At 30.8% G+C, this 10645-nt stretch overlaps 1 protein-coding gene across 1 annotated transcript in view; it reads left to right on the top strand.

Annotated features, from left to right (window-relative positions):
• Positions 1-210: 210 nt before the first annotated feature.
• The window catches only part of LOC145293160 (uncharacterized), a 276947-nt gene continuing 266512 nt past the window's right edge, over positions 211-10645 (top strand). Inside the window, exons 1-2 of the mRNA XM_080139611.1 lie at positions 211-293; positions 4761-5814. Of these exons, the coding sequence (XP_079995737.1) occupies positions 4791-5814 (1024 nt within the window). The 5' untranslated portion in view covers positions 211-293; positions 4761-4790. The remainder of the gene's footprint in view (positions 294-4760; positions 5815-10645) is intronic.

The following is a 10645-nucleotide window of genomic DNA, read 5'->3' as shown; positions in this document are numbered from 1 at the left end:
GAAAGTGATATAAAAACAATTATAAAAATAAAAATTCATGTTGGATGAAGTGAACTTCTTCATTGATTGTAATTGTATTTGACTTTTCCCATCTAATGCAGCCTCTTGATATTTTTACCCCTTCTTTAACTCTCTATCTTCTACCATATTTCTCTCTAACGTAAAACCGCCCTTTCTCTCCCTCTTCCTCTCTCTCTCCCGCTCTTCCCACTACTATCCATCCCCACTCATGTTCTCCTTTCCTCGTGGATTATGTTGCTCGACTTAAGATTTTCTTGCAAGACGTGTTCAAGGTTCGTCAGGAGTTTTTTGCTTGTATAAAACATCTATTATTGTATCTCTGATACAAAATAATTGTCTGCTGGCATATATAAATGTTTTTTTTTTGTTTCTTGATAAAAAAAGTTCATCAAATTTCTGCCTGCTTTAAGGTTGGTCTTCCAGAAGAATTACCAATGTCAACAAAAACGTCAATTACATTTAAATGGTTCGCTAGGATTTTCTTCTAAATTTATTCTTTTCACATAAATTGAATAAACTAAAAATGTATAACTTGAAATTCTGTTCTTAACGTGATAATCATAGAAGAATATTCACTCCATAACATGATGGCTCAGCTTCGTGATTTGCTTCATCTATTTCTCCGATTTCGATTCATTTCAATAACATCATCTATTTTTCAACTCCGTTCAAGTAATAATTAGGGCATTTTTAATTTTTTTTTTTTTTTTTACGTTTCAGTTAAATGTGAGTTTTTTTTTTGTTTTTTTTTGTTTTTTAAATATGAATATTTCCTTCATTGAAGATTGTTTTTATTTTTATAATTGTTTTTTTTTTTTCTTTTACATTTCCAACATGGGTCAGTTTTCAGACCGCACATGGACATTTTAGTTTCAACTTTCACTGGTCTGCTTTTTATAAAAAAGATTTTTAATGATTTATGTTTAGAAAATTGTTTACGGTTAACAATTAAAATTTTATATTAAGTGCTATTTGTTTATACATATGTATATATATAATATATATATATATATATATATATATATATATATATATATAATATTTTAACTCTTTTTCAACTACTTGTTTATATATATATATACTTCAACTACTTGTTTATATATATATATTTCAACTACTTGTTTATATATATATATATATATTTCAACTACTTGTTTATATATATATATATATATATGAGCAAACAATTAATAACACTATGAAATGAGTTAAAAACATATTTAATCTGAAAAAGAAACACTTAATTAAGGTTTAATACCGTTTTTACATGCAAATCCAATTGGAACGACACATTATATATATATATATATATATATATATATATATATATATATATATATATATATATTATTCGAAAAAATGTAACTTATTCTCTGAAAATGTCGTTCCATGGATTTGCATGTAAAACAGTATTAAACCTTAATTAATTATTGCCAAAAACAAACCATTAATTTTAAATCAGAAAACAATAATTAGTTAAAAGCTTCAGCTTTTTAAGCAAATAAAATTAGTTTCTTAAAGGAATGACACTTCAGTAAAACGTGTTAGCATGCAAAAAAGAAAAAAAAATCCCCTAAAAAGTAATAAATGTATGTAATTCTATTTGATTGCATCCACTATTTTCCACACCACATGCTCTCTTTTCTTGTAGGCAGCACACATTCTGATTTGTAAAAAGCATGACGTATTGGCGCGGTATTATTAATGATTGCCAAAGCGTGCGTGTTATACACTGCCATGAAGGATTTGTTTACCTACCCCCTCTCCCGATGACAAGGTCGGTCAATGGGGAATCTGTCTATCCGAAAAGGGGCCACCTTGATCCGCCTGGTCGGTATTTCATCACGGATAAGGACAACTCATCGGTAGGCAATAAACCCATCTCTTAACCCTCTGTCTCCTCAGAAAGAAGAGACTGCCTAGGAGGATGGCGTATGGTAACTACAGATAATACACTAGAAGGCCGGATATATAAATTATTGAACATACTTTTTTTTTGCTAGAAACTGAAACATATACTCCCCTACATCATTAATGTTAATATATATATATATATATATATATATATATATATATATATATATATATATATATATATAGGGGTAGGGGTGTGACTCGTGTTTTATAAAGAGCGGTGCGAGACATGGCATTGGCAGTCGACCACATTGCTCTCAGCTGCTATGGCCTTACCTGCTTTGTCAACAATACCTTTTAGATAAATGGCGCGACTACTAAATACTACACGTTTCCATGTTTTAACGTGTCAAGCTTTATTTTAATTCAACAATGGAATAAGTTTACTTCTAATTTCAATTTATAATAATAATAATGATAATAATAACTACATCTATAAATAGAAATAAGGGTAAAAAAAATCCGGTACACCTCTTAAATATCTATTTTTCAGATTTAAAAGAAAAAATTATTACTAAAATTTGAAGATTATAAAACAAAATCGATGAAAATGTTTCTATCGACATGTTTTGTAAAATAGATGCTATCGAAAATATTCACTCGTAATTTTCAGACATGAGTTCATGATTGTAGCCATTTTGATGTGTAAGGCGAAACTGAATTTAGAGTCTCCACCCTCATTGAATGATTGAGGCGAAGTTGAATCCCAGCATTTTTGATTGGCATCTCGAACTTAGGGTTAGTAGGAAGGTTTACGAAAGACGTGTTTTTGTTCTAAGTACCAAGAAAATCGTCAATCGCGTGGTGTTTTTTAATGTCAAGAAGCAACCTTCAAAATTCAAAATTTATTCATTTTCTGAAAATAAAATTTTAACATTTTTTAAAGACGTTTTCTTTGCGTTTTATTCTACAATAAATAATGAACAAATTTCTTGTCTTGTTTTTGTATTTTTATTTTTTGTTAAATCTTATATTTAACGAAATTTAAAAAAAAAATCTCCCAAATTTAGTTTATGTGATACTGCGTTGTATATCTTAACCTCTCCCCATAAATAAAAACATTTTTATGATCTTCTCAACTCGAATAACCTGATTTATCAAATCCCTAAATCGTTTGATTTATCAAACCCCTAATCGTTCAGCTATTGAGACTAAAAAGTCATTTATTGTTCAAGTATAAAATTGTTTCCTTTTAACTTAAACACTAAAACATGATTAGGATAATTGTATACGTGAAAATTGAATGAATGATCGGTGTTTATTTTTATTTCGAAATTGTCACCGCGTCGCGTCAATAGTAGCAAACATCAAATGAACATATCAAATATAACCGGTATATGCCTTTTTCCCCTAATGAACATATCAAATATAACCGGTATATGCCTTTTTCCCCTAATGAACATATCAAATATAACCGGTATATGCCTTTTTCTCCTAATGTTTCCAAGTGGGTTTGTATTACTGTAGTACAGTATTACTGTACTACAGTAATACGTACACATAGATTCGAAAAAGTTGTCAAAAAACTAATATATAACAAATAAATGTTATCAAAGGCAAGATAAGTTACTTTTCTACCTAACTGGATATATTTTTCGTGTTTTCATTCAATGTAACATGTTTATTCAGCTCGAAAAGCATACAGTGTTTACCGATGTATTGGAAAATTCAAAATGGCGCCCGACACTCTCTTTAACACGGTAAGTTCAGGAAAAGATGTTATAAATAATAAACTAGACAAAATACTGTTAGAAATTCGCTCTTTATATGTTACCGTTACATAAGTTGACATATATTCGGTGTTTTTTTAATAGTATTTTTTCTAGTTTATTATTTATAACACCTTTTCCCAAACTTACCATGTTAAAGAGAGTGTCGGGCGCCATTTTGAATTTTCCAATACATCGGTAAACACTGCATGTTTTTCGAGCTGAATAAACATGTTACATTCAATAAAACCAAAAAAAAATGTATCCAGTTTGGTAGAAAAGTAACTTATCTTGCCTTTGATAATATTTATTTGTTATATATTTGTTTTTTGACAACTTTTTCGAATCTATGTGTACAGTAATACAAACCCCTGTACTCAACATGAAAGAAACAAACATAAAGCATTTTTGTTGTTTTTCTTAAGTTTACTTGTACCTAAGTAAAATAGTGATATTGCTATTTACTCGGCACCTTTTCTTTTTATTACTGCTACTCGCATAATTCGCGCACACACACTTACACACGTGTCTTTGCTTGTTAATGTTCACTATTTTTATTGCGTAAATAATACCTTTTATTCAACTGGATGTGATACCCCCCTCTACTATAAAAAATGAACGTCAAGGAAATGTACATCTTCATGGCACACGTGCCTTTATTTTATCTTCTTTATTTCTTGTTTTTGTGTTTTACAATTACTGTTCGTCTCCTACAAAGGTATCGCATGTGGATCACAAACTATCAAACATAATCACATCAGTTGATAACTTTACTCAGACTCTCAACAGCCTGAAAACAAGAACATTTTAATTTTGTCATCAGTCATCACATAATTAAAATTTTCAATTGTGTCATTTTTTAATACTTGAAAATGTTTTGATACAAGAAGTATTATTTTCCAAATTGGAATTTCTTTTTTAATAACTATTTTTCTTTCTTGTTTGATATATTTATTATTATTTTTCCTTTATATAAAAAAATTCGAGAAAAAATGAGGACCATACATTTCTGTAATTCTTAATTTAAACATTTAATTGTGACTTGTTTTTAAATCGTTGCCACAATTTATTAAGAATAAATTAATATTTCTTTTTTTTATTTTATTTTATTAACAGTTTAGCTGATCGACGTCATTCTTTACGGGTATGGAAAATAATAATATCAAAAACCAAGGTGGTTTGATCGGCATAGTTCCAGCTTCTTCTTCAACAACATCCCAACAACAGCAGCAGCAGTTCCAACACAAACATCATCAACTACACGAACATCATCATCAACATCATCATCATCAGCAGCAGCAGCAGCGGCAGCAGCAGCACCAAGACATTAACACTCCTATCGCCGCCGCTGTAGCAGCATCGAAAATGACCACCACCACGAACATCACCAGTAGTTGTAGTAGTAACAGTAGTAATAATAGTAAAGACAATGATGTTAACAATATAAACAATAATAATAATGGCTCTACTCATAATAGTAGTAGTAGTAGCATTATTATTTCTCCAGCAAGTAGTACTGGTACTGCTATTACTGCTTGTACTTCTACTTCTGCTGTTATTGGTGGTGTTTCTTCTTCATCACCTTCGTCGTCTTCATCTTGTGGTGACGTCACTACTTCAACTGCTGTTCTTACTCCGCCGCCTCACACAACACTACCTCGCTTTCCTCATCATCATCAGCACCAACATCATCATCACCAACAGCATCAGCAATCACAGACTAATCGCGCTGGAGTAGCGATAGGGACGCATATCAATAATAATTGTAGTAGTAATAATAATAATAATAATTCTGGCAGTAATACATCCCCTACTGCCCATTTACAACCTATTCATCATCAGCATCGTCACAGTTCGTCGTCATCATCGTCTTGTAATACGTCGATTCATTCCCCAACATCAACAACAACCACCACCAACAATAACAATATTAGTGGTGGCCTCGGCGGCGGCATTATCCTAAATCGGAGGGCATCTTCTTCCTCCACGACCACGGCGCCCTCGCCAGGACCTTCTAGCTGTGTCGGGTCGACCACCCCATCGTCACCCGTTCCAGGAATGGCTCCTACAACAACGGTACTACTCCCCGACAATAGCGCCGGCAGCCCACCCGAACAAGGGCCGTGCTGCCCCACACAATCATGTGCCGCGGTCGCATCCCGATCGACAGGTACGTTCACGCATTTACTCGAAATGCTTTCACTTTCCTAGTTAACAAAATGAAAACAAAACAGTAACTTTTATTTTCCAGCTGGTGTCATTTTTCTACGATATCCCTCCCCTTCATAAAAATATAAAATAATGATTGTATTTTATTTTTTTTAATGACATTAATTATTTTGATGTTATATTCTAAAAGAAACCGGCTCAACTTGAATGTCAGCTTTTTAGTCCATTAAATGCAGTCCGTATTCGCTTGACACAGAAATCTCAACGTGGCTGCTTCTAAGTGACCTTTTTTTTTAACAGATGGCATTTCTATATGGATCGAGTCGATTCGTGTTTACCAACAACATAAAGTGTCGATTGGAGAAAAGCATGACTAAAATTCTGAATAAATCACAAACTAATTCAATTGAGATTATTTTACAGCAGTGACCCTCGCTTTATTTTAATTTTTAAAAATAATAATTTTATTTTAATTTTGTAAAATGTGCCACGCCGTCCATTTTTCTAACATGATTTTATGCGTGATCATTATTTTAGCACACCTGGAAGAACTTGTTCAAGCATTTAATCACAAAAATTTAGTTTTTTTTTTCTTTCTGATTCAGCGTTTTCTTTCCTTTTTTTTTTACATATTGCTAAGATTAAAATACATTTAAAACTAAATAAAATAGTGATCGACTTAAAAAAATATGAATACATTTATGTTTTATATGTTTTAGTATTTACTGAAACAGTGCTAAATACTCAAGTAGAACTATATAGTAGTATAAAAATATATTTATGGCACGTTAGCTACACTGAAACATTTGTGTTTCACTCAAGAGTTCTTCAGGTTAAATGTATTTAGCCTGACTAGTTTCTGGGAATTAAACGTTTCTGTGTAGCTTATTTGTCATAAGTTTATTATAATACTAGTGATCCAGTGGTCTGTTGGGTCACTATTCTATTTTGATTTTACTCTAAAATCATAAACTGTGGCACATCTCTTAGGGGTCTATGGCAACGCAAAGGAAATAGTCACATAAAAAAAAAATGAGAATGGTTGAAAGAGGGTGCGAGAAAATAGTACATTAGCGAGATATTGGTGACCTTCTGTTGTTCAGTACTTCGTTTCGCTTTGCCCATTTTTACACATTTTTTTTTAAACATTTTCTCCTAGATTTTGTATACGCACTTTCTTGCCAAAATATGAGTATTGAAATGAATAATTATAGATAGCATCATTATGTGAACGGGAAACGGGATAGGGTGGTATTAATATTTCTATAGAATTGCCTTTCATTTTCTCTAATTAGGGACATTTTACGCTGAAAATGTTTCAAATGAAATCAGTGTAATAATTAATATATTGATTTCATTTTTCGCATCATCTGCGGATATACGCATTAGAGACTAGTAAGGCGAGCTGGCGTTGCCCAGTTTAAGTTACTAAGTAAAAAAACAAAACAAAAAAAAAACGGCATGCATTTGGCCACCGACTTGACTTTCACAATGTTCTTATGACGACAGTGGCATCGATTTAGTATTGCACATTTTAATAATATCCGGGAAAATTCAAATAATCGATAATTAATTACTAGTAGGAAAAAAACAAAAAAAACAAAAAAAAAAAAATGAAGCGTAGTAATTTACTACGCTTCATTTTTTTGGCATGGGGAATAGTCAGATATTTATTCTCTAACGAGTGGGATACTCGGCGTTGCCCGGAGTCATTTTGCTTTCATTTTTTTGTACAACATAATTTTTTTTTTGGTTTTGTATTTATTTGTTATTGGTTCTTATGTAGAAGACGTCTCCCTGAACTACTTTCACTTTTTCGTGCTCACATTCCCATATTCCGAATTCGTAGTAGTGGGCCGATATCAGTAGACCATTTTCCCTACCCTTTTTTTAGTTTTATTTTTATGTTTAACATATTTCAGACTATAGGTACGTGCAAAATCAATGCCGATGCTCAAAATGTATAAACATTCTGACCCCTCTCTTTACTTAAAAATTCACCAAAAATCAGGAAATTAGCCAATTTTAATTTCCAGTATCTATCAAATAAATATAATGAATACATTATTTGTTTTTTTGTTTGAACATAACTTTACTAAAATTATGGTTTTCAGTAGTAAGAAAAGAATGTATGAATTTTTGCTTTTTTATGAAAATAAAGCATCGTAAATTATAATAATTGAAAGAAATTATTTAATTTTTACACGAACATTACGAAAAAAAGCCATGAAATTCCGTATTAATGAATTCGATATAACTCGAAGAAAAATTAATTTCTCGAACTACCGAATTGAATTAAGCATTGTTTATTTAATATATTCACGCAAAAAAATTATAATTACAAAAAATATTTCTACTTTTTTTTTTTTTAATTACAGGTTTTGCATAATTTTTATATGTAAGATTCTAATATTTTCCTTACTTGCGAATGTGAAACTTGCATAATATAATTTTATATAATCTTGAAAAATTAACAAACAATGTTTTAATTTAAAAGCAGGAACATAGAAAAATAATCAAATTAACAAATAGTAAAAATCCTACAAACGTCCACGATAGGAATGTACCGATGCATGGCTGGAAAAAAAAAAAGAAAGAAAACCTGCACCCCCTACCTGCCTTTAACTACCTGATGTCATTTTCAGGCAGCCTTTCAACTGTCTGAGATTTTGGGCTTCCAAAGTGAGAATCTCTCACTTTTAGGAGCTTATTAAACTATTCTTTTTACAAACAAGGTGTTTTTGTTTTTTTTTAATTCAATATTTTAGATCTTTACTTTACTAATTATCATTGAAATAAATTCAGAAAACTAATATTTATCTTTCAAAGGATTTTACAATGAATTTATTTAACTTAAAAATTCAGCTGAATTGGTTAATTCACCATAAAATCATTTTTCATAACTTTTTTTTCACGTGTACAAATATTTTTTTCCTTTTGGAAATTAATTTTTCAAATACAATCAAAAAATATTCAGAAACCTACAAAAAAGTTATGATAAATTGGCTATCAAATCTATGCCCCCCCCCTATCTTTACTCTGCCAATGTTGCCCGTGCCTATTAAACTGATATAAAGTATTGCAAAATAACAATAATTAAATTAAAACAAAAAATCATTTTTCTTATTTTGAATTATTTAATCAAGTAAAAATGACATTTTTGACTTCATTACTAAATTTAAAAAGTTAATCTAGCAAATTACTTAACATCTTTAGAGACTTCAGTTTTATTGACATTCTACGAAGCGAAAATCTCACTTTTGGAAGCTAATTAAGCTATTTTTTTTTTTTTTTAATAAACAAAAATATCGTAAAAACTGAATTGAAAATATTATATAAAAAAAAATAGCCTTTTAAATTTCAACTGCCATTTAATTGTATCATATTGGTAGAAAAAAGTCCACTGATATCGGCCCGCTGCTACAGATTCAGAATAGGGGCATGTTAGCGAGAAAAAGCAAAAGTAGTTCAGGGAGATGTCTCCTACAGGAGAACTAACAATGTTATTTAGAAAGCCATTCTTAACATAAAAGGGGAGGGTGTTTTGTAATTATTCTGTATTTTCATCTAACAATCTATACTCCTATAATTTTTTTTGTGTATTGATATTCATATTAAAAACCGTTTTTTCTGTTTAAAAATACAACTTTGTTATATAAAGGTCATGGAATTGCGTTAATATGCAAAAGATCTAGCTAATTTGCATATTCTTTTAAACATTATTATTTATTTTGGTTTTATTATAGGATGATCATCTTTAGTTAACTATTACATGTAATTAAATTAATGCAGGTATTTTACATGATTTATACTTGTGTAATATTTGTGTAAAAAGTTTATAGTTAAAACAAAACTCTTTCCATATATATTTATGTATACGTATATATTTTTATTAAAAAAAAAATTTGCCTACCAAACTCCTCTGTCAGTTTTTGATCTACAGACATGAAACTTCATATATAAGGTATTTGAACCCATGTGAAACTTTATATTTGTGGTTTAGCCCGGTACAAAAGTGTGAAAATTAAAAAAAACATTATTTATTTGCCAGGTGAAGGTTGAATGCATGTGTACGTAATAGCTTTAATATTTTTTTTTTTTTTTACATAGGCATGACCACTTATCAAGGCCCAGAGGCCACTCGAGGATAAGGGTTAAAGAGTGTACAGTAGAAATTGAACAATATAGTAACCGTTAGTAATGGAGATTCGGTAAATTTGTTAACTTATATGGAACCGCTCATCAAAAACGTGTTGACGTTAGACTTGAAGACAACCATATTGTAGTCAACTGGAAAGCAGAAAAACGGAAGACAATTCCATAGGCGTGCAGTTCTAAGAAAAAAGCTTTGCTCATGGAATCTACATTTAGATTTAGGCACAGATAAAGAGTGGGGGAAACTAGTGATAGTGTTTTCTGCTAGACGGGTGTTTCTTGTGAAAGGTTGGCGAGGGGGAACCATAGAATGGAGCTCAGCCTAGCACTTGCCATGAAAATAGCGATAAAGCAGAGACAAACTCACAACATCTCTTCTGTGAGAAAGAGGTTGCAGGGAAGAGAAAAGGACATCCCCCATGAGGCTATGAAGTCTATTTAATAGGTTAACTAATTAATAGGTTAATTATTTAATAGGTTCATGTTTTAATTTTTAGCTTTGCAGTAAACATGTTTTCATAGCTCAGTCATTAATAGCAGAGGAAAAAATAAATCCTAAGCTAAACGTTTTGGTTTCGATTCTTGGTGGTGGCGCACGAGTCATTTTTTAAAAACTTTTTAAACCATTAGGTTCAATATAATATAATAATAAATACGAAATCTGCACTAATCAAAAT

Source organism: Euprymna scolopes, chromosome 14, assembly GCF_053919585.1.
Source record: "Euprymna scolopes isolate OS-2025 chromosome 14, ASM5391958v1, whole genome shotgun sequence".
NCBI lineage: Eukaryota > Metazoa > Mollusca > Cephalopoda > Sepiida > Sepiolidae > Euprymna > Euprymna scolopes.
This window is presented reverse-complemented; position numbering and strand designations above follow the sequence as displayed.